This window comes from Azolla caroliniana, unplaced genomic scaffold (assembly GCF_043228905.1).
Source record: "Azolla caroliniana isolate FFs.n. ecotype wild unplaced genomic scaffold, voAzoCaro1.0.p SCAF_1, whole genome shotgun sequence".
In the NCBI taxonomy this organism is placed as follows: domain Eukaryota; kingdom Viridiplantae; phylum Streptophyta; class Polypodiopsida; order Salviniales; family Salviniaceae; genus Azolla; species Azolla caroliniana.
Window position 1 is genome coordinate 31,979,936 of NW_028230436.1, and position 23,303 is coordinate 32,003,238.

The 23,303-nt window shown below is 38.7% G+C and overlaps 5 protein-coding genes across 8 annotated transcripts; 2 read left to right on the forward strand and 3 right to left on the reverse strand.

Moving 5' to 3' along the window:
* Positions 1–1,619: 1,619 nt before the first annotated feature.
* LOC147869789 (anthranilate synthase alpha subunit 1, chloroplastic-like) lies at positions 1,620–6,470 on the reverse strand. 2 transcript variants are annotated; one of them, XM_087333265.1, is made up of 12 exons: positions 6,302–6,470; positions 6,125–6,222; positions 5,844–6,022; positions 5,256–5,445; positions 4,276–4,427; positions 4,051–4,166; positions 3,267–3,516; positions 3,129–3,185; positions 2,727–2,879; positions 2,559–2,639; positions 2,333–2,419; positions 1,620–2,197 (listed from the first exon to the last, which is right to left on the reverse strand). In XM_087333265.1, exons 1-12 carry the CDS (start codon positions 6,421–6,423, stop codon positions 1,880–1,882), a joined length of 1,803 nt encoding a protein of 600 aa, XP_087189391.1. In that variant the 5' UTR covers positions 6,424–6,470; the 3' UTR covers positions 1,620–1,879. The 2 variants fall into 2 exon arrangements, with proteins under 2 accessions (XP_087189391.1, XP_087189394.1); XM_087333268.1 differs by having other exon boundaries at positions 3,267–3,513; positions 6,302–6,469.
* A 1,431-nt stretch (positions 6,471–7,901) lies between these two features.
* Positions 7,902–10,730, reverse strand: LOC147869790 (uncharacterized). Of its 2 annotated transcripts, none has more exons than XM_087333177.1 (6): positions 10,600–10,730; positions 9,464–9,559; positions 8,850–9,079; positions 8,406–8,493; positions 8,245–8,311; positions 7,902–8,161 (listed from the first exon to the last, which is right to left on the reverse strand). In XM_087333177.1, exons 2-6 carry the CDS (start codon positions 9,493–9,495, stop codon positions 8,099–8,101), a joined length of 480 nt encoding a protein of 159 aa, XP_087189303.1. In that variant the 5' UTR covers positions 9,496–9,559; positions 10,600–10,730; the 3' UTR covers positions 7,902–8,098. The 2 variants fall into 2 exon arrangements, with proteins under 2 accessions (XP_087189303.1, XP_087189312.1); XM_087333186.1 differs by having other exon boundaries at positions 8,850–9,084; positions 10,600–10,654.
* A 1,486-nt stretch (positions 10,731–12,216) lies between these two features.
* Positions 12,217–16,528, forward strand: LOC147869791 (ribose-phosphate pyrophosphokinase 1-like). The gene is made up of 9 exons (XM_087333199.1): positions 12,217–12,427; positions 13,461–13,646; positions 14,369–14,617; positions 14,806–14,949; positions 15,048–15,215; positions 15,486–15,555; positions 15,623–15,704; positions 15,788–15,947; positions 16,036–16,528. The coding sequence occupies exons 1-9, from the start codon at positions 12,314–12,316 to the stop codon at positions 16,072–16,074; spliced, it is 1,212 nt and encodes a 403-aa protein (XP_087189325.1). The 5' UTR covers positions 12,217–12,313; the 3' UTR covers positions 16,075–16,528.
* A 678-nt stretch (positions 16,529–17,206) lies between these two features.
* On the reverse strand, positions 17,207–19,653 carry LOC147869792 (peroxisomal 2,4-dienoyl-CoA reductase [(3E)-enoyl-CoA-producing]-like). Its single transcript, XM_087333210.1, has 5 exons — positions 19,357–19,653; positions 18,712–18,871; positions 18,288–18,451; positions 17,973–18,197; positions 17,207–17,860 (listed from the first exon to the last, which is right to left on the reverse strand). Exons 1-5 carry the CDS (start codon positions 19,606–19,608, stop codon positions 17,690–17,692), a joined length of 972 nt encoding a protein of 323 aa, XP_087189336.1. The 5' UTR covers positions 19,609–19,653; the 3' UTR covers positions 17,207–17,689.
* A 956-nt stretch (positions 19,654–20,609) lies between these two features.
* On the forward strand, positions 20,610–22,097 carry LOC147869793 (uncharacterized). Of its 2 annotated transcripts, none has more exons than XM_087333230.1 (3): positions 20,610–21,428; positions 21,557–21,637; positions 21,817–22,097. In XM_087333230.1, the coding sequence occupies exons 1-3, from the start codon at positions 20,892–20,894 to the stop codon at positions 21,925–21,927; spliced, it is 729 nt and encodes a 242-aa protein (XP_087189356.1). In that variant the 5' UTR covers positions 20,610–20,891; the 3' UTR covers positions 21,928–22,097. The 2 variants fall into 2 exon arrangements, with proteins under 2 accessions (XP_087189356.1, XP_087189349.1); XM_087333223.1 differs by having other exon boundaries at positions 20,616–21,428; positions 21,542–21,637.
* Positions 22,098–23,303: the final 1,206 nt, after the last annotated feature.

Below are 23,303 nucleotides of genomic sequence, written 5' to 3' on the forward strand. Positions count from 1 at the left end.
CAAGCGTGCTCCTCCAATGTCCATAGATCTTCAACTAAACATATTTATGTGTTGCGACCATGAGGTTCAAGTCTCGAGTGGTGGGCGGGAGGGGGGGGGGGTGACCAAATGAAAAGGGAAAGAAGAAGAAGAAGAAGAAGAAGAAGAAGAAGCTTCATGGTTCGGTTTTGAAACCATGCTCACCAACAATGAAAAGAGAACCATACGATTTGAGTTAGAAAAAGCAAACACTTAAAAATAAGAGAAGTGAGAGACAGACAGACACAGAGATATCCCACATGAAGAGGGCGAGATAGATTGTGGGGTTATAAGAGGGATGAATAGCGGCGAATATGTGCATCCTAGAGGGCAAGGGCGATCTGAGGAGTGCTTCGGCAACGCCATGGCCCCATGCAGGTCATGGCGCCGAGGTTAAAGTCCCCGAGTCGTAGGGAAGAAGAAGGCAGCCTCTGTCTGTCTGTCTCTCTCTCCTACTCGCCGCGAGGCGGACCTGAAAGGGTATTGACCTCCATTGATAGAAACTCTATATCTACACGGTTGGCTGAAGGAGGATTTAGCCTGTAGTGTGAAGCTGAGAAAACCCCAAGTCTGTTGTGGGGTTGGAGCTTCTCATTCTCTGATGGTGTGTCTTCTTCTGTCTGATGCTCTGTGTAGAATATGTAGGGTTGGATCCGTCGATGGAGTAGCTGACTACAGCACAGTCATGCGCTCGTCCCACGCCACTTGCTGGTTGGGTAACAGAACGGGGCTTACATCTCCCCTTGCCATGTTTTTAATCTATATTGTATTATGTATATATATAACACGAATGGCAGTGAATGAATGCTTAATGTAGCTAGCTACTACATCCGGCTTTATATCAATCAACTACAGCTTTTTTGTTCCTTCCCAAGTGGGACTGCTAATGTTTACGAGGCATTATTAGAAGAATACACACACAAACAAAATGTTGTAGCCAAAAATACAGAAAAGTCATATGCTAATTTACCTTATTTTCTAGGTATCTTATTCACTACATAAAATCTGGAGATCTCAATGTTGAGCCATCATTAGTGCCCAAGGCACCCATAAACATGGTATCACTGTCAAGCTACAGCTTTGGGGAATATCCTCGTAGTAATTTCTTTTTGTACAAAACGCACATGCAATTTCAATCGTTTTATCTTGTCTAAATGTGAGCCCATGCTACATATGTAGAACAAGATATTCACTTCCCATCCTAAGAATTTATCGTAGAGATTTTTAGGCTTCTCATGTTAAAATCAATGCATGCACTCAATACAACATTGTGTCCTCAAATGATCAATTTGATATTAATTGAGACAATAAATAATTGGCCCTATTTTTTAGCACAAATCCTTCCATCATCATAAACAGTACAACACAATTGAACTCTATAATTGTAGTTCAATGGTGTAGTACGAAAACTGCAAACTTGTAAGCAACCATTTCTATGGCCAGATTTCACCACTATTGTTGCACACATGTCAACTCTTTTATCGTAATTATTTCCCTCAAGGGTGTTCTGAATCTATATAATCACGCAAAAAAAAACCACAACTATTCACAATTCATAAGAATACTCCACATTCAAACTTTCCTACATGGTACATCTGTGCTACACAATGCAATTGCAGGTATTATAATGTAAAGAAAACTTAAGTTTGTTCTTCACAAGGGAGAGTTGTTACAATGATTAATTTGTTCTTGCAATGTGCAGTAGTGTACATGAAAAGTTTTGAGGGAGATAAACATGAATGTAAGAAGGCCATTCAATGGGACCATCACTTAAAATGAGATCTCATGTTTCTTCTTTAAATGAGATCTGTGTTTCTTCTTTAAATGAGGATCTCGTGTTTCTTTTTCTTCTTCACGATGGTTAAGTAAATGCAATCTCAGCCAAATCAATTGCACGACCTAGACCTGCAGCTTTATTCACACATTCATTGTACTCATCTTCTGGGTTACTATCAGCTACAATTCCCGCGCCAGCTTGGAGATGAGCCACCCATTCATGGCGATTTGTACGATCTCCATATGCATATATCGTACCATGTTGTGCACTAGTAGGGAAAACGATCGTCCGAAGTGCTAATGCAATGTCCATATCCCCTTGAAAAGATATACAACCAATACCACCACTGTAAGGACCACGCCTAGTTGGCTCCAGTTCATCAATGAGCTCCATTGCTCTCACCTACAGTCAATAAATTGCATGTCAAAAAGTAGATGTTAGAAGGAAACAAGAGATTGCAAAGATATACATGTTAGAAGGATGCATTGATGGTAAAGAAGGTTGTGGCATTCTAATCCCAGGAAGAAATGAAAACACCTTTGGAGCACCACTAACTGTTCCTACTGGCAAGGCTGCACGAAGTACATCCCAACTAGTCAAACCATCCTGAAGCTTCCCTGTTACCTGAAAAATCCATATAACAGTTAATTATATATATGATTTGGTGAAAATGCTTGAACTTCATTAACACCAAGGTGAACCTTCTTTAAAAAAATAAAAATAAAAGCTTTAACTTCATGGACCAAGTTTTAAGTGTTCTTACTGTTGAGCTGATATGCATGACATGTGAATAACGTTCTATTTCCATAAACTTTTCAACTTTTACTGAACCAGCCTTTGACACCTACATTCAATAGATCCAAACCAAGATTAAGCCTCATGCCATCATCAAGATTCAGAAGGATCAAACCAAACACATGGTCTTTGTCACCTTTCCAACATCATTGCGGCCCAAGTCCACGAGCATAACATGTTCTGCACACTCCTTCTCGTCCTGCAAGAGCTCTTCTTCCAACCTTTTGTCTTCCTCTTGAGTTTGTCCCCTCTTCCTAGTTCCAGCAAGGGGTCTATTTACTATTTTCCCCTATACATCATAAACCGATGCCTCTCATAAGACTGTTCAGACATACTATCAGTCTGATGAAGAACATAATAGTTTGATGAACTCATCCTACAATCCAATAACTTAAACACACACTATTAAATGTCCAAAGAAAAAGATAATAGAATTCAATGCTTCAATTTAAGCAATTCAAACATCTATTTCGTTTCTTAGTACCTATACAGTGGGTCCTAACTTCTGACCACAAATAATAAACGAGACATCCCAAACCTTATTTATCCGAGTGAGAATCTCTGGACTGGATGCAACCATAATGCATCCGCGAGCCTGAAATGACAGAAATGCCCAACAAGATTAGTCTGGAATGTCAAAAACGAAACACAAAAACATTAAGAATAAAACACACACCTGCAAATATATCATGTAGGGACTTGGATTGACAATACGCAAAGCTCTATAGACTTCAAACGGATCAGCATACGTTCGACGCTCAAATCTTTGACTAAGAACAATCTGAAATATATCGCCAGCAAGAATATGTTCTTTGGCTTTTTGAATGGCTTTCACATACTCATCCTTGGACATATTTGACTCTTTCTTGGATGAACCATATTTCTCAATCGATAGATCAACTGAGCCAGGTGATAATTTAGGCCTACTTATCATAGCTCAAACTCAGAAGTTGAAGACAACAAGAAATGTTAACTGGAAATCTCACAAAGTAAAAATTTCGCAACTCAAAAAAAGAAATATACGGTGTTTCCTGGATCTGTAAGTTCTTCCATAGGATTCCAAGAATGGCTAGAACTAAACACTCTGTTTTGTCTCGTTTTTCGTTGATATGATGAATGCCTAGATAGTGAAAGCTTATGTGCAGTAACGACATTTTGTGTCATTTTAATACATTTAGCTCACTTTGGATTTCAATGAACCTATAGTGATGGCCGCTAATACTTTTACCCACTTCATTCGAAGAGATTTCTCTCTCAAACACAATGCAAAGTAAAAATTGAGAACTCATTAATTCTAAAATGTACAGTGAACCATGGCATAATGTAACACTCTTCTATGAGAGGTTATATAAAACTGCTATTGTAAGATCTCTTCTTCTTCTTCTTCATTCTCTCTGGTATTAACTTGTGCTGTCACCCTTTCTACCCCTTACCCACTCCTTACGAAATAGATCACTTACATATCAAAGCTTTGCAATCGTGCAACCAAGGATTCAAGCTTTGTTTTCCCATTTTCATATGCTTCTTCCTCAGTGTTGAATTCGTCAATACAGATCCAATGAAGTACATACACTATCTGCATGACTTGATTTGACAAATTAGGCGTCGAAGATAGATCATCACAAAATACAATTATAAGGGAGGAGTTCATATTCAATCGTCTGAGATACAAATTCCAGGTTTACCTTCGATACATGATCAAACACCACCACATCTTTATACAGGCCTAAATGGATATCAGGAAGGGCCCTATCGTCTTTGGGTGCTTTTTCAAATGGTAACTTTTTCTTCTCAACATATCTGACCGTATCATAGGAGAAAAAACCCACCCAACCACCTGAAAATGAAGTTCACTTAACTTGATACCAATATATTTAAGAAATAAAAAGAAACGTATTACAAAATGCAGATTATGTAGCTAAATAGAAACATAGAAAATAAGAAAACAGGAAAAGTAAGCGAAAACAAATGGAATCGTGCCAATAAACACAAAAGCTAAGACTGCAACATCACATGTCTCTCATCGACTTTTAAGTAATGACATTGGTCTACTGAGGTTCAATGTCAAGCCTGTCCAAATATAAGAGTTCTTTAGTATCTTTCGATAGCTCAGAAGTCCGACTTGCATCTCTGGAATGAATAATATATACAGTATACATCATCTGCATAGATTAAGATATGCAGAAGCATGCAGCTAGGTTCTTTGTCCCTTCACCCTAGAGAGAAAATAATCTATGATGAAGTCTCTCTCTCTCTCTCTCTCTCTCTCTCTCTCTCTCTCTCCCCTCAATCCTCTGCCATGGTTTTTCTATAAATCCCCAATGCGTTCCTATTCACAGTAGCAAGATCACATGTTTGAAGAATACAAACTGAAAACTGTCCAATATTAAAATGTTAGACAATTGTTTTAGAAATAGATGTCAACGTTCAATGTTCAGCAATGTCCAAGTTACTTAGACATGTTTCATAATACATCAACTAACATGATAATCTACTTTATTTATAGACATAATAGAATGCAAAGCCCATGTTCCAGTAGATGTCCTAAGTGTATGTGTTTTTACCACATAAAACCAGACCATGCAGCTGGTGTCCAAAATGGAAAGAACGTGTGAGATGATATAGCACATTATATTATATCATGCGTCAATACATTGAATATTACCACAAAAGACATCTGGAAGACCTTCAACTGGAGCTGCCTTCCAATTTGAGACTAGGTCAGATGCTGTTACGAATGGATCTTCAGTAACATGTTCAACTCTTGATGCTTCTTTATGATTCAAAATCGTAATCCTATCCTGTTTAGCAACTATTTCAATTTCTGGTTGTGCTCCCACCATGCTGTACCTTCCCTGAATAAATTGGAGATGAATTAATACAAAGGCACTAATATCACAATGTTAAAGGTACCATGACAATATGTTACCATAGAGTGACATCATGAGACAAAAGAAGCTCCTTGGTTGACTTCTTAGAAAGAACACCAAACCAACAAGTTCTAGAAATACTTATCTTTGGCACAAAGCTCTTAACTCTGGTGCTACATAATGGTTACTTCAGACAGAATTATTTTTCGGTGCTGCCATTTTATATCCATGCACCAGAGAATTTCAAGGATGGATAGTTTCATGATCACGACACGAATGCACATTGTGATTTATTCCTTCTCTTCAAAACAATCTAGGAACAAAATGTTTTCTGATTTCCCTATTCTATATCATGATGAAGTAAAGATAGACAGATTCCTCACCACATGGTTGCCACTGTCGCTATTCTCAACAGATTCGAATAGAAAGCTGGGAGCTTCGCGGTCATCTTTTTTCACGAGACACCGATATGCTAAGACAGGTGTCAACTGATCGGAAAATATGCGTTTCTGAATAGGCACAAGGTTTCCATGCTGGCACGCATCTCGGAATTTGCCAAATTCTAGAGTCAAAGCAAATGCATTTTAATGGAATGTAGAAGACATCATAAAAGAAAAAGATTGTGTTATTCGCACATATACATATATATTATTCATGGAATAACCTGAAGAAGAGTTTCTTGAGGCCTCTTTCTCGACTTCTTTGGAAAGGATTTGAAGACTCTCGCTTCGAGCTGCTAATGAGATCCGGTTCTTCTTCTTCCTACATGAAAATTTAAGACAACATCGATGAAGAGAACATCTTTTAAGAAAGCATGGGTGTTCAGAGGAGATGAAGATACCCCTCAAGCTGCCGACCATTGTCCCAGAATCTGACGCAACCAAAGCTTTTAGGGATGAAAGAAGAAGAAGGAAGGGAGCAAATGGGCGTGACAAGATTGGCAGCACACTCCAGCACAGCCATAGGTTTCTTTCTAGGGGGAGAGTTCAGAATGCAGAATGTTGATATCAGTCTTAGGCTCGACTATATCATTCATGTCTCCCCCATGTTTATAGCACTCTCCTGCTACTGCTACTTTGGACAACATTACAGCGGATTACAGCGGAAGAAGACAAAAAGAAGAAGAAGATGAGAAAAAAAAGTTATTCACTTGCAGTGTGGAAACATGACCAAATTTAGCATGCGACCCACTCACACACACACACACAAAGCAATGGGCAGAAGAACACCACAATAACTAATTTTTGAAACTTCACAAATAACCCACGTGAATCAATCCAATGAAAACCATGAGCATTTGTTTGTCAATCACTATTTTGGTCTAAAGAGAAACTTGTCATTTTTGACAATGATGGCCATGTATTGAATACGGTCGGCGTATTTCTCTTTTCTCTTTCCAGTGGCCTTTGGTGTTGATGATGTTTATCCTTTAACAGAATCATAATGGAATTGTTGAGAGTAGTTTGTCATGATAATGACTAGTGATCGCCAATTAAATGGAGTATAAGAGTTCAACTGATTTAATGCCGCCACAAAAACCAACCTTTAAGACCCCTGACAATCATGTAGATGTTCAACAATCATAGTACATATGAACCATACACTTACCATACGTGCATTTGCATTCAAGTATGTTCTCATCATTTGAGTATGGTAAACACCCTCCAAGTATGGCAAATACATTGTACTCATTGTTTACTACAAGGTAAAATATTGAGAAAAAAAAAACATAAGTATGTTTTCACAACATACACATTCGTTTGCAAACGTATGAATATTCAAGGCGTCAATCAAATATCTCTGAAGGCATGCGGTGTTGTGCTCGTTTTGCTGCCATTGTGCAAATTTAGGTATACATTATGCTATTTTGGCTCTTTCTAACCTTTCTTGTCTCTGTATACAAACTCTCTTTCAAATTTTGAAAACAAACTCAAAAGTTAAGATAAAAACAACCTTAGATGAGATATTTCTATCCATTTTAATGCAGACTGTACCATAACGAGACGGCTTTTTATTTATACTACAATATTGCATGTGTCCTTATCGTCCTCATAGCCAATACTCATCCAGAAGAAGAGGAAAAGTTATACAAGTAACAATTGTGTTCATTTTTTATAGAGCACCAAATATATGTTAGAATGATTCATTTTACTAGATGAAGTCAAAGCAATACTTTCTACAGTTGCTTGCTGAAATACCTTGTAGTGTAGGTTTGGAATTCGGATCGACCAATTTGATAGTTTTACATGCCTTTTTTTTATGATTAGAAAGTTATGCAAGATTGTTCGTTTCTTCTTCATGGAGGTGAAATTGTTTCCCATGCCCATAACATCTTGTTATAGTGTTGATGATGAGCTCCACCCTTTTCATCTAAGAAAATGTTTCATTTTATTGTAATACATACAAGCAGTTGAGTTCAGCATTAGGATCTTGCAAATTGATACACCATCAAAATGACATTTCTTTTACTGAAATGCAACTTGCCAGCATGGACATGTGTTACATTGAACACAGGAAAACTCGAGAGTAGCCAATGCACTCGTTATCAAGTAATAAAGAAACAAGAAGCACGAGGGCTGATAATAGTTGTTCCATGATACACAAACAAACCCAGAGTGTATAACCTCTGAAATGTCCGTTACGGTACATGATCAAAAAGCCCTTCTTGTTTCCAAACATCCACAAGGAATTTCACCATCTCCTGTAATTGTTAGAAAGCAAATGAGGAAAGGACCATCTTTTCTTTTTACAAGCAATTCATTAATGTAATGCGAAGAAACTAACCGGCAATGGTATTTGTCGAGGAAAATGTCTATCACTCGTGAGCAATTCCTCATATGTAGTTTCCCGACTGAACATACGCAAAAATGTGCAAGAAGTTAAGATACATAGAACAGCCTAAACAAGGCATAGGACTTTCATGTGTACAGTAGAAAATGATCAACCTCAACACAGCCTTCCTTTCCTCATTGCTCTTTATTTCAGGTTTCTTGCCAACCCACTCCATCCTCTGTTCCTGCCAGTGCAAGAGACCTAGCAATTAGACCATACAAATGCAAAAGTCAGCATATTATGTTTTCCATGGATCATTATTAGCATCAGTGAGTGAATTTGTAAGGTGATATTTTTAGAAGTAAATCAAGTGTTGGTCTGCATGATGAAAGATATGATAAACTTTTTGGAAGTGACATGGTATTAGACCACCTATCACATAAACTTGAATCCACAACTTGAAGAATATACAACACAGAAACATTATCATGCACATTACCTACCAACACAATATATATGTACAATGTTTCATGTGTGATGTACAAAGGAAATGCTTTCACATTATGCTTTTGCATGTGATGTCTTTTTAAAACAGATGGAAGTTTGTTTTTGGTCACCATGATTGACAAAGTTCGAGCTGTTTGAATTGTCATGAAGAGCACTACTTTGCGCATATTGGTGAGAAGATCTATGGTTTTCCAGCCCTCCAGACATTGTGACTGACCGATTCTTGTACAAGTTACTGCTTGTACAATGTGGTAAACTTATGGAACTATGCCTCTGTGATGGCCTTGACCTTTCCATTATTGTCTCTGATGATGTTTTTACTCGAGCTCCAATGCAGCCACTGCTCTGTTCAAAGTCCAACAATATGAGCTGAATTTCCGGCCATATTAAAGAGTTGAGAAGTATATTCTCTACTAAATAAACAAAAAAGAATTATTATGCAGGATATTGATGAAATTAAGGAAATCATAGTTCGGGTTTTCTAGATGTACTCTTTCAAATCCTCGAACTTTCACAAGGTGGGCTCTAGACAAATCAATTACAGTAAAGATGAGAAAACAAGAGGGACATCCTTTTTTGGTGCTTAATGACGAGAAACATTGAAGATCTAGGCTGCAGAAATTATTAATTAAAAGAAATTAAGTGTTTTAAGAAAGAGACACATCCCGTTCATAAAACCAAAATATATCACAAAGAAGGATAGCACGATCCTAAGAGGACATACATTGGCTGCTGCTCAACTCTTGCTACAAACATATTCGCCAAATTATCAACACTGTAAGATAAGTCCTTTGAAATTAGGCCTCAAGACTGGTAATTTCTGCACAAAAACAAGGCACATTAACTTATTTTTTGATTTGACATATCATTTCTATAATTACGATAGTTCAAATAAACAGTTCAATTTGTATGAATGTAACTATGCATGATAAAACCTTCAAATAATCCATGTTTACATTGCTTAAAGATCAAAACAATCCAAAAAGTTCACATTGAGACCCTGTCAGAGTGTTTAGGATTTGTATTTTATGCTTATAGAATGAAATGGAGCGCTTGTGGATTGAGCTCAAAGTAAGCACATCACTTTTTGCAGTAATGCGTTCACTGGAAGAAATCCTTTTGTTGCGGTTAAAACAATGAGAATGCTTCAAATGATATATGATAATGCTTGTATTCTATCACAAAAAGGCAACCCCTTGTGTTTATTCCTCTTCATCGCCATGTACAAATAAAATAAGACTTGCGTTACTGCCTGGTTGGTTGATACGTTTAGCTCTATTAATCCATCTCGTAAGAGTCCAGGCATTGCAAAGAGAAATATATATATATGCATATATAAGTGTGGGCTCTGATAACCTATCTCTGATCTCTCCATCGAATCAACATTTGACAGAATATTAATTCAGTGACCATAACTTATGATCTTTTAATGATGCAATAAGTTAACCCAACTCTTATCTCTTCAGAAAAAAATCAACCGTTCAGCGGAATCTTGCACAAGTAGCCGCAATCTATTATCTTTTAACCATGCTACGACTTAACCTAACTCTGATCTCTTCACGAAACCAGCAATCAGAGTAATAATAATTGTTTCAACAGCATCCAGTGTTACAACTTAACCCGCAAAATCATCTGCCTATAATGTTCAATTTCACTCTTTCAGCCTTCATAATAAGCTCAAACTCTTCAATGGAGCTCCACAACTGTTACGTGTAGCCCATACACACACACACACGTGCGCTAAACCCTAAACCCTAAACCCCTGACATTGCGAAAAATAAATATTGTTCTAACGAAAACGTTCGAAATCTTGTAGAAGAATGGAGCAAAGAGAAATAGAGGAAAGGTAAGAAGAAGTACCATGCGGGTGTTGGCTCCATTTGAGAAGAAGCGATGGAGACATGTCTGTCGATGTTATGTGAATCATACCATAATGATACATACATACATACACACATGAGAGCAGTGTGTGAGTTATTAGAGAGGCAAATGGAGTGGTGTGCAGACACAGGAAACAGGGGTGGAGGCCCCTACCCCACCCTATCCACTTCTCTCTTTCTTCTTTTCCTTCCTTTTATTATTCGGTAGGATGGAATCCTGTTCTACTACTACTACTTATGGACACCCAAAAATAAAAGCCGACCATTGATGATAAAACTTGGAAACACACATACACACACAATGCACGTGCACGGCTCAATCGAGAGAATGTGCTTGCATATGCTCCCTCTCTTTTATATTTCTCGCATGTCCTCATTTGCAAGCACTTAAAATATATTTGCAATGTGATATTATTGTTGTTATTATTAGATATAATCGTTTGTCAAGTTAGAGTGGCAAGTATGAGCCACCAAGAGTCCGATCAAAATTGCAATCATCTAACAAGATTTGGGTGGAATGGGATTGCCTATTAACTTCTAGAAAAAGATACCATAGTTAAAATCATTGGTTTGCCCGTTTCCACGTGTCATTTTGCCTACTTGAGTGCTTTGTTACTCATGCAATCTTATGAAATAATTCAGAACAACAATGATGATATAACAAGAGAAAGGTAGAAAGAATCGGTTATGGGAATATGAATTTGGATTTCTCCATGTTTTTGATACCATGTTGTTAGGTTTGGGTTTCATTTGATAACCTTTCATGATAACATGGATAGACATTAAACACCACTCAACATCTTGTCAATGTCGATATTGCACCTTGGGGGTGCCCTTTCTTAGTATTGACAAAGACAACAAACAGATTTGCAAATCGTTATTGACCTTTCATTGTCTCTAATAGACGCGTGACGGAAAATTGTCATAGAATCAATCACATATGCTAGTGTTCACACATTCCATTTCAAAACTAGACGTATAACGGACAAAATTGCATGGAAACATACCACGAAAAGGTGTAGACCATGTAGCTTTGTACACGATGTAACAAGAGAGGACAAATCCTTTCCCCCCCACATGCATGAGTTTCGAGGAACAAGAAACGGGGGGGGGGGGGGGGGGGGGGGGGGGGTGTTGGTCTTAAATGCGGTAGGGAACAAGTCAATCCATCCACACTAAGGTTCGGAAAAAAACAACCGGAAATAGTTTTTGAAAGTCTGGTCTTTCTCCCACACACACTAAAGAAATCCAAGGTTTCATGGCCTACTACTACTACTACTACTACTACTACTACTACTAGTAGTGCTACTGCTAATAATAGTGATAGTGCCTCCTTTTAAAAAATCTCCCAAAAAGGGTTCGATTTCTGATCATAAAATCCAAGAGCTCACTTAGTTATGTATGTAGAGCAAAGCTTGACTTACTAAAAAACAGTTGCGATGGAGTGGAATGGAATTGGTGTGTGTGGGCTCTCTCTCATCAGTCAGTAGTAAAGGAGGGAAGAATCGAACCTACTCTCGGCGCGAGCAGATTATTGATTGTGACAAAAAGATAATGGAGCACACGTAGATACACGCCGACAGTAGAAATACACATACAGAGTCTGAGAGACAGAGAGTGGCAGCGATAGAGACCACATTTGCAGTGCGAATAGAAACAGAGTTCACACACACAGAGACTATAGAGAACGAGAGATGATGTCTGTGCAACCTCTGTTCCAGACCCAGCTTTCATGGAAACCTTATTCCGAGGCCGCTTGTTTCAAGCTTCACGGTAGATTTCGTCAAGCCGAGAAGAAATTACTAACGGTGAGCTTCTCATACATCCTTTCATCCCCCTTAGGGTTTCCCTGTGAGAATCAGCTCTCACATTCAGCCAGAATTCAAGTGTTGTGTTTTCATTCATTCAAAACAGATATCTCTAGTTTTGCAAACAATATCAAGGAAACATGTTGTGATCCCTACAGTGGTTTGTTTATTATAAGTGTTTCCAAGAGTCGTTTCTAATATTATCACAAATCAACTATGTTCAAGTGTTGGGGTTGTCATTCATCCAGAACAAAGCTCACTAATTTATGCAGAAAATGTTAAAAAAAACTTGTATTCTGATTCCACAATTGTTTCTATAAGTATTTTAACCATCAGTCCCGAGGTTCCCACAATTCAGCTAGGTTAAGTGTTAGCTGTCATTCATTCAGGCCAAAGATCTTTACTTTTGCGTAAAATATCAAGGAACTCATGCTGTGATTCCACACTCATTTGTTTGTTATAACTATTTTCAAGAACCAGTTCTAATATTCAGAACAAAGGTCTCTAATTTATGCATACAATGTTATCAACTCATGTTGTGATTCTGCAGTTGTCAGCTTGTTATAAGCATTTTCAAGAATCAGATCTAACATTCTCAAGAATCATCTAGATTCAATTCTTTTAGGATCGTCATTCTGTCAGACCAGTGTGCTCCAATTCTGCATAAATGATTAAAGAATCGTGTTGTGATTCCACAATGGTGTGCTATAAGTTTTTTAAGAGTCAGTTCTGAAATTCCCACAATTCAGTTAGGTTAAGTGTTGGTTGTCATTCATTCAAACCAAAGAGCTAGAAGCATGTTAAGGGATCATGTTGTAATTCTATAATGTTTAGTTTGGTAACATTGAACAAATCACCTTGGTTAAAGTGTTGGATTTCCATTCATTTGGATGAAAGAGCTTTATTTTTGCACAAAATAGCAAGGACGTCATGTTGGGACTCATTTATGATTCAATATTTTGTAGTTTGCCCTGGAAAGTCCTTTATTGGATTGGAGAAAATCTTTACTGGTTGGATATAATTCTTTGTGCAGACTTGTGCTGTTATTGATCCTGCCACAATGCTGAATGGAAGGCCGAAGACTATGCCACTACCTTCAAAACAAGCCCAAAGCTGTGGGATTGTCTATCCACAAGAATTTAGAGATTCTATATCGGAAGGTTCTCAAGATACTCGACTTCGAATTTTCTCCGGAACTGCAAATCTTCCATTGGCTCAGGTTAGACCATTTACTGCGAATACTGTAGCTGTAGAATTTGTTTCGTTTGCTTGTTATTTTCTGAATATAGTAGAACCATTAACTATTATTTGGGTTTACAATCATAAACTAGGATAGAATAACATTTAATTTTATATGTGTATGTGTGTATGCACATATATGGAATCACACATGTCTGCAGTCTCCCCTGAAATCATAGCATTAGCATAACATGGTAATGAGAAACTGAATTTGCACTTGCATTTGGAGGTGTTCTTACATGTATGATTGTATTGCTGGCATTTTGAGATGATGAGTATTTGGATTGGTTAGAACTTCTGACAAGGCATACTAATTTGGTGCATTGTCCGGAGACGATATGAGATTGTACTTTATCCTTCAGCTCCTTATTCCTGTTTTAGCAATGAAATGCTAAACCTTTGGCGTTAATGAAGAGTCAAAGGTCATTGATGATCAAGAGATTTATCTCTGGTCTGACTCTTTTTCGCAGATGATAGAGTTTCTTTGGTGCTTTGATATATCGTGAGATTGTTCAAAGAAAATGAAATATTTATTATTAGAAATTAGCAGAATCATTTGTCTATCAGGCATTTTGTTCTCCTTTTCTGCATCAGATACTAATGATATTTGAGTATGTTTTCGTGTCAGTGGGACAAGGTATTTAGACATCTTTGTGTTTCAATTGTTGTATTATTTTCTCTGAAAGTCCTGGTATTTTGCAGGAGATTGCTTGTTACATGGGACTTGATCTTAGCAAAATCAAGATCAAACGATTTGCAGATGGTGAAATTTATGTGCAACTCCAAGAGAGCGTGAGAGGCTGCGATGTGTTTTTAGTACAGCCAACCTGTCCTCCTGCTAATGAAAATTTAATGGAGTTACTTATAATGATCGATGCATGCCGTCGAGCTTCAGCTAAAACAATAACCGCTGTGATTCCATACTTTGGATATGCAAGAGCAGATCGAAAGGTAAACTAATGCTGGTCTTGACAGCGAGGGTCAAACATTATGAGACAATCCTTGTAAACTATATGTAAGAATGATAAATGAAATATTTTCAAAAGCATTATAAATTTTAGCTGACATGTATTTTTGTTTGTGAGGAGCTTCCGATCATTAATGAATTGTTACGATTCTCCCTTCTGTTTTTTCTTCAGACCCATGGACGTGAATCCATCGCTGCAAAGCTTGTTGCAAACTTGATCACTGAAGCAGGAGCTAACCGTGTACTTGCATGTGATTTACACTCTGGTCAATCTATTGGATATTTTGACATTCCTGTAGACCATGTGCATGGCCAGGTTTGTTTCATATATGCTCATAAATACACTTCAAGTCTCTGTAGTACTATTCGGCTAATCATGCAGGATTTCTTATCTTGTTCATTTTTTCACATTAGCCTGTTATTTTGGATTATCTTGCAAGCAAAATGATCTCATCTCGAGACTTGGTGGTGGTTTCTCCGGATGTTGGAGGTGTGGCCCGTGCAAGGGCCTTTGCAAAGAAGTTATCAGATGCACCACTCGCAATAGTAGACAAAAGACGGCAGGGGCATAATGTTGCAGAGGTATGATAATTGTTGTTGAGACATCGTGATATACATTATCTTGGCTTATATTTTCCCAACCAGTTATAGCTGCAGAGTACATGGTTTCAGCTGTCTTAATTTTCCATCACAATTGTCTTTTCGATACAAGTTCAATTTCTTCAATGTATATTTATTAAATAGGGTTAGTAGCAAGCTTCAAATCTTCTTGTCATATGCAAAAGGTTGTCAATATATATTGTAAATATAGTCTTAGTAATATTGTGAATATTGTGAACCATGCTTAAATAGGTCATGAATCTTATTGGAGATGTGAAAGGGAAAGTTGCAGTTATGGTAGATGATATGATCGATACGGCAGGTAATGTTTTTTTTGTGCTCTGAATGGGGTTTATGCAATAAGGTTTGCTCATTTGACTTTCTCTTAGGAACCATCACTAATGGAGCTGCCCTTTTACACCAAGAAGGAGCCCGTGAAGTTTATGCCTGCAGCACTCATGCAGTTTTCAGGTCAATCTTGTGAAATGCTGCCGTTCGTATTTCAACTTTCCTCAGATATATTCAAAACAATTGTTTGTTTTGCTCATAAACAGTCCACCGGCCATTGAGCGGTTGTCAAGTGGTCTCTTCCAAGAAGTGATAATAACCAACTCTATACCTGTTAAAGAGCAGAATTATTTCCCGCAGTTAACTGTCCTGTCCGTAGCAAACCTGCTTGGAGAGACAATTTGGCGTGTTTATGATGATAGTTCTGTGAGTAGCTTTGCATTCTATACCTAAACCATATTTTTTATTTGTTTAGGAGGGCACAGATGATGTATTATTGGTGTTTGAATTGCAGGCCGATTCAGAAGGCCATTCAAGCCTTGGCATTGATTGAGCTCCTAAGGTATTGGAGAAGAATTATAAGATTTTAGAATTGAGGCCTTTTTGTGTCTCATGTGGGACATTATAGCAATGGTTTTTTGTTCAATGTGCAGAGCAATCAATTTATTCTCTTTATCATTCTCATCATACCTTGTATCCTGGCGATGGATAACAAGGTCATAGCAAGGTGATGTGGTTCTTATTTTTGGGCTGAAAGCGAGTGTAGGTTGCTTGAAAGCATAGACATTTTCTTAACGAAGAATGTGAAGGGATAAGTTTTAGTGCTTGTAAATATGCACATGTTGCATCTAGTTGACTTCGAGGCTAAAGTTGCCATGTCTACTAGAAAACATTACTGGACGTACCCATGTGTCTCATGCCGATTTGTTCAGACCATCATCCTCTCTTGGGTTACAATGCCTTTTCTTTTGTCTTTTAATATACAAGCAAGCTCATATGATGATCTTTTCGGATTCCCTGCCCATCAATATTGACAGTTTTGAGGCTTTTCATTAAATTAAGTGTGTGTTTATTAATAGCAATAATCTGAGTGAAGCAATTGGTTGTGGGTTGGTATATCCAACATTGCACAGTTTCTATGAGGCAAATGCATCCAAGACGATGCATATTTCATAGAAGTTCTTTGTTCATTCTATCTGGGTGCCTTGATCATGCATGCATGCATGAGCAAAGAGACTGAACAATCCAATATGAATCATGTTGAATATCAGAGAATATACTAAGTTTGAAACATGTAGGATTATTGGAATGTAGTGCTTGTAAATATGCACACGTTGCATCTAGTCAACTTCGAGGCTAAAGTTGCCATGTCTATTAGAGAACATTACTGAGCCTACGGAATTTCATATGCCACAATAAATGAGGCCATGCAATGAACAATCGAGGGACATGGAAGTAAAAGTTAGGCAATTATTCCACTTGTAAATAGTAAACATGAGAAATGAAGGAATACAACACCCCACTTTGGAGGGTCATTTCCACTTTGAAATCATTGATCTGCTGAGAAGTGAATGAATACCAGACATCCTCTAAACACACATAAACAAGCAAAAGCAATAAAATTAAGGTACAGAGTGGAACGGATCAAACTTCTTTGAATATGTTATTCGCATGTTCATGGTTGGTTTGGAAAATTTAATTCCATGTAATATTTGCACTATTGGTTTTATATTTCCCCATAATATTTAGGAACACAAACTTGAAGTGACATGTTTAATGATGGGATCAGATAATGATTCCAACTCCTATTATATGTCACCTGAGGTATTTGTAATGGTTGAGGATATCTACTAAATGTGGTTTCTTCCCTCAATGGAAATGTAAGTTCTTTCTTACCCTGGACTTGGAAGAGCAGATATTATGCAATGAGATACTTGTACATATTCCTATATTACCATCTTGATCATGTTAAGATTACCGTTATCAACTAGATGATGAAACGATGACAACAGCTGCAAAGACGACCTGTTAAAACTGAATGAGGCAGAGTAGCCTAATTTCTACACTTAATATTTGAATGAATCACATGCTTGATACTCCTTTGGAAGCAAAAGCATCGCTCATACGCTTATATCATCATGATGATGAAAATATTTTGTTCTCTGGAGTCAGAGTTTACTTCTAGGAGTATTTTCTGGGATACCAACTTTCCTGCTCTTTGGCTCAACTGCTCTCGAAGCTGCAAGCACTTGGTCTCTAGGTATCATTGGTGCTTTATATAACCAATTCCCACCATCCACCACAAATGTTTCCCCACTAACCCAACTTGCTGCATTTGACTGTTATACAGAGTTCAGAGGAATGAGCATTAACTTCACAAAAGGAAATTGGTCATACATTCATACTTAGACACAAATCAACTACTTTCAGTCCAAATGCATAAAAGCTTACCACAAGGAACACGGCTGCCATTGCAATATCCCATGTAGATCCTAAACGGCCAATTGGAATCATAGATCGAAATCTGTCCTCTACAGATTCAGCATTTGCAGAAATGGAAAGCTTACTTGCACCAGCAGTATTTGCAACTGGACCTGGAGCTATACCATTCACTCTTATTCCGTATTCTGGACCCCATTCAAGGCACAAGCTTCTTGTCAAGCTGTCAATTGCTGCCTGTAGTAAATATACACAAATCAATACATGTCACATATAACTAGCTAACTATAGATTAAACAATCCCCTGAGATTATTATATATTCTCACTTTAGCTGCAGAAGCATGTGACTGGTACCACGATGCTCCATAATGCAGCGTTGCACTGATATTGATTATGACCCCACCTTTTTTCCCACACTCTTTGTCCTTCCGAAGTGCCGGAAAAGATGCGTGACACATGTTGAACGTCCCAACAGTGTCAATCTCTAGAACTATAGTAAAGTGGTGAATCCAATCATATTTGTATCATAATGCAACTAAGAAGGTTTCCCTAAACAAAATAACTGAGATGAATTGCTTGATAAGTAATACTCGTAGCATATTAGTTGTGTCATTGAACTTGATCCTGGGTTATTACAATTGCATGCCATAGCATAATATATCCCAAGCACACAAATCAAGCTTAAAAATGTGATTCCCAATACCACAAATACTAATTAGACAAGTGTAAAACTGAAAGGAACATAATTACCTGTCTTAAATCCCTTGGGTGTTAATGTTTCAGCTGGAGCCAGAAAGTTTCCAGCTGCACTATTTACAAGGATGTCAAGCCTACCAAATTTTGAGAGTGTAAATTCAACGGCTTTTTCTGCATCCAACAAAGACCGTACTTCTCCTTGTATAGTTTCTACCTATCCCAAAAGACACATTAGTATGACAAAAAAATCAATAATCACATATACAAACCAGTATTTTGATGAGACGATTGTATGTAAGACTTTTAAAATCTAGCTCAAAATACTTAAGAGTATATATATAGAGGTGTGGCCAAACATATTAAATCTCCTATATCACGTCCAAAAGGACTAATACAAAATAGCAAAACCTTCACTTGTGGGTTTCCTACTATATATATATATATATCTGTTACATGATACCCTTATGTATGTACGTAATATCTGTAAACATAGTGACCTCGTATGGATAGTGATGTGTCTTAGAAGTTAGAATCACAACACTAAGAGAGCAAGTTGGTGAGGGAGGTTTCATCTAACACATGCTCCTTTGTATGATCTATGTCCAACAAGTTTGACCATTATAATTATTCCCCTACATCTAAGAGATTCTTAAGAGCGTTATATGTATTGAATACAAGTTAACAGCAAAGAGAATGAACCCGAATGTTGTGGATTTGGTGGCGTAATGCTTGGGCGGCACGCTGGAGGACCCAGAGGCGGCGTCCCAAGAGGACAACTGAGGCGCCATGTACGCCCAATTGCTTCGCGATCTCAAACCCTATTCCAGAGCCTCCTCCTGTGATCAACGCCACTTGACCAAGCAGGATGTCCGATCTGAAAGGGCTCCTCTGTTCTGCTTCCTCTGTTTGTGCATCTGCCACTGACTCTGTGTTTGCTTTGCTCTCTTCCATTGTTTTGAATGGACTTGGCTCTATTGCAACACCCACACCAACCAATATTTTATTGTTTGAACTTTCTATCCCTTCACAAAAAAGAAATTTGATATCTTTAAGCCCTCACTCTCACTGTCACAGTGACCATGTACACGTTTCTATCTTCCAATGCTATGAACAGATTGACATCTCTGGTTTCAGATCTCAATCCGTCTTTCTATCCTGCACAGGCATTTGGGCAGTATTGATCATGTCCACTACGATTCGAGGTGTCATTAAAAACATGGATTCACACGCAACCAATCGGTCAGTTCAGTCTGTCTTGAGGACATGAAAGAAAGCGCGTAACCGTGAATGCACACGTCCATCGCCTTGGCCTTCGACTTTTTACTCATACGTCCATCCGAAACTTGTCTCTTTGCCAATGCTTCGGTGAACCTGCAAGAGAAATGTTTTCACCCGTCCGATGCTTCTGATGAACTCGAAAGAAAATAAACTTTTTTATCCTAACATCATTTCTTCCCCCCCAAAAAAATTCAGTACAATAAAAAAATAAAAAAATAAATCATTGGAATGAATATCCAACTCGAGTTTTTACTCGCACCTTGTCCTTTTGGTTTCTTTGGCGAGTTCCATGGTTATATAGCCTTCTTAACTTCCATACGCTTTGCCTTCATTCTTTTGAAAAACCTTCAAATCAATGTCTCGTTTCATGCCATGTGCGTTTAGGTGTCCGGACTTTTGCTGCCCACATAAATATGTACACAATTCTCTATGTATGTTTTGTATGTATGTATGTGTGCATGCATGTATATGTATGTAGGTATGATTTGGTGTATGTGATTTATGTAGGTAGGTTCCACCATGACCATTCTTTCTTCTTAGCTCAAATGCGTGTTGTCTCTCCTGCATTTTTTTAATTCCTCACCGAGTACGAAGAAGAAGAAGAAGAGGTCATCGATTCTATTCCTCCCCACGATTCCTCAAAGTTGGAGTATCTTTCTTGTTCATGGATACACTCTTCCTCTTTCTGTTCCATACCTCTGCGCTCGATCCAATGGTTTGATTGATGGATTCATGATTCTTGCTACTCACCTTGCACCGCGTGGATTCGACACATGTTTTTACTTGTCTGTCGGTCCATTGATCTTCAAACACTATTGACGATCCGCCATTTCATTAAAACTTATGGATGCGGATGGATGATCTGTGAATAAGTTCCCCACCAGGTAATTTGGTAGCAACCAATCGGAGGGGAGGGCCTCCTAGCCGCCTCTGATCATTTCTCTTTCAAAACATCCATGTCCCTGCGGGTGGACATGTCGACCTTGAGGCAACAAATACATGAGGCAGGGCAAAGATTCTTCGACGGAATGATGGCAAACGAAAGGCTAGAGCTTTGGTACAGGTTCATAGGTCTGGATGAGAATGGAGACGGGAGAATTTCGATCCAGGAGCTTCTAAGCAGGTATGGACACATGAACGGAGGAGCTGTAGAGGATAGGGTTAGACTGCTGTTTCACTTGGTGGACAGAGACGGGAACGGCTTCCTGGACTTCCATGAGTGCAAGGCACTCTTCTTTCTGTTCGCCTACGGACGTGTTTGCGATTTATGCAGGGGGCTCATCATTCGCGATGGCGTCTCTTGCCTCGACGGCTCGTCCGATTCTTTCGACCTTTGCGGTCCCTGTTTTCATCATAATCAGCAGCAACAGCACTACAACAACAACAACAACAACTACAGCTTTCAAGCGCTTCCACCCTTGATTAGAAGCAGCCCCCAGCAGCGACAGCAGCTTCCACCCGTCATAGCTCTGCAGGCCCCCACCCCTCTCCAGGTGAGAAACCAATTCTACACTCATTATGATCTTTGTCATCATGATCCAACATTATGATGTGCATGTAATCTCATGTATCTAGCAATAACATCATTGATCCTGATTATCCTCAGCACTACTACTACCAGGGATTTCCATACCATCAGTTCCAGCTTCCATTCGTTCATCATCATGTCGTAGTAGCACCACCACAGGCCGCTCCCCCCCAGGTGAGAAAATGAGCATCATCAAACACACAGAACTCCGAGTCTCCAAATTAAAATTCTACCACAATCTCATCATTATCTTTGTCATGATGATCCCACAACGTTTCTATTTGTATGATCTCGTGTGTTTACGCCATGCATAGCTAACATTGCCCCGTCCTTGTATTGCCGGATTGTATCAGAACGCTCCCGACAACATTGGAGGCATTGGGGGGCCACTGTATCGTCTGTTGGCTATGGGGAGTGCTATCTCTAACGTCATGGATATATTCAGTTCGTGTCCTATTATGTGAAGTACAGATAAGAGTACAGTTTTGAGCGATTTTTGATATGGTTTGTCCATGTGCCATCAATGACAACATGAATTCAAGTTCCTTACAATAGCGATTCCATGAGGACGTGTTTAACAAATCTGTACTTATTAAATATTCAAATAAAATTTATTGTCTATATATTACCATAACTAATCCATGGGCCTGTACAATCTGAGTTTAACATTCGCAGGCAGGCCATTACTGTGGGACTGTGTATCTTGTGACGTGGTAAAGTCACAAACGCAGGCTTCTCTATGAAAACCAAGTTTTTATGCCATGGGGGCTTGTTGATCTAGGGATGTATGTGCTGTTAAATTACTTAGCATCCAGAGGGGAACATCATAGAGATACACTTAAAACCGAAGAATAAGTGGATGATACATTGCATCCATAGAATTAACTATACGTTTACCATACTCGTTTGCATTCGTGTATGCTTCAAGCAAATGTGTATGGTAAATCATATTAAATCATATAATTAGTGCTTTAGTATTGAGCTCGATGGTTTTTCACTTATCATTTGTTTTAAGCTTTTCACCTGTCCAATGCTTCCGATGGACTCGGGAGTCGGAAGAAAATCTACATTTGATCATACCATTGTTTGACCTTTTTTTAAACGATTTAATTCCTCACCGAGTAAGAAGAGAGCTCATCGATTCTTATTCCCTACCACGACGATTCCTCAAAGTTGGAATATCTTTATTGTTCACGTACCCAAAAGTCAACCCCCCCCCCCCCCCCATTTTATCCATGGCCACGCGCAATCCCTCTCTCTCCTCCATACCTCTGCGCATCAGGTCGATCAAATGAATGGCTTGATGGATCATCCATGAGGCTTGCTGCTCACCTTTTGCATCTCCTGCGTTCAACACATGTTTTTTACTGCATTGATCTTCAAACATTATAAATTAACGATCCTGCCATTGCCTGAAGATTTTTGGATGCAGATAATCTGTGAATAAATTCCCCACCGCGTAAAGTATTGGAACCAATTTCAATCGGAGGGAGGGCCTCGAAGCCACCTCTTCAGAGCGTTTTCGTTTCTCCCTCAAAACACCGGGCGGCCCGGACCCATTTCGCTGCGAATCATCATGGACATGTCGAGCTTAAGGCAACAAATACATGAGGCTGGGCGGGCATTCTTCGATGGAATGACGGAGTATGAACAGGATGGGCTTGAGTGCATATTCATGGATCTGGATGAGAATGGAGACGGGAGAATCTCGGTCCAGGAGCTTCGACACGGCTATGAGCGCATGAACGGACGAGGAGGAGCTGGTGTTGTAGACAATAGGGTTAGTCTGCTGTTTGACTTGGTGGACGAAGACCGAAACGGCGTCCTTGACTTCGATGAG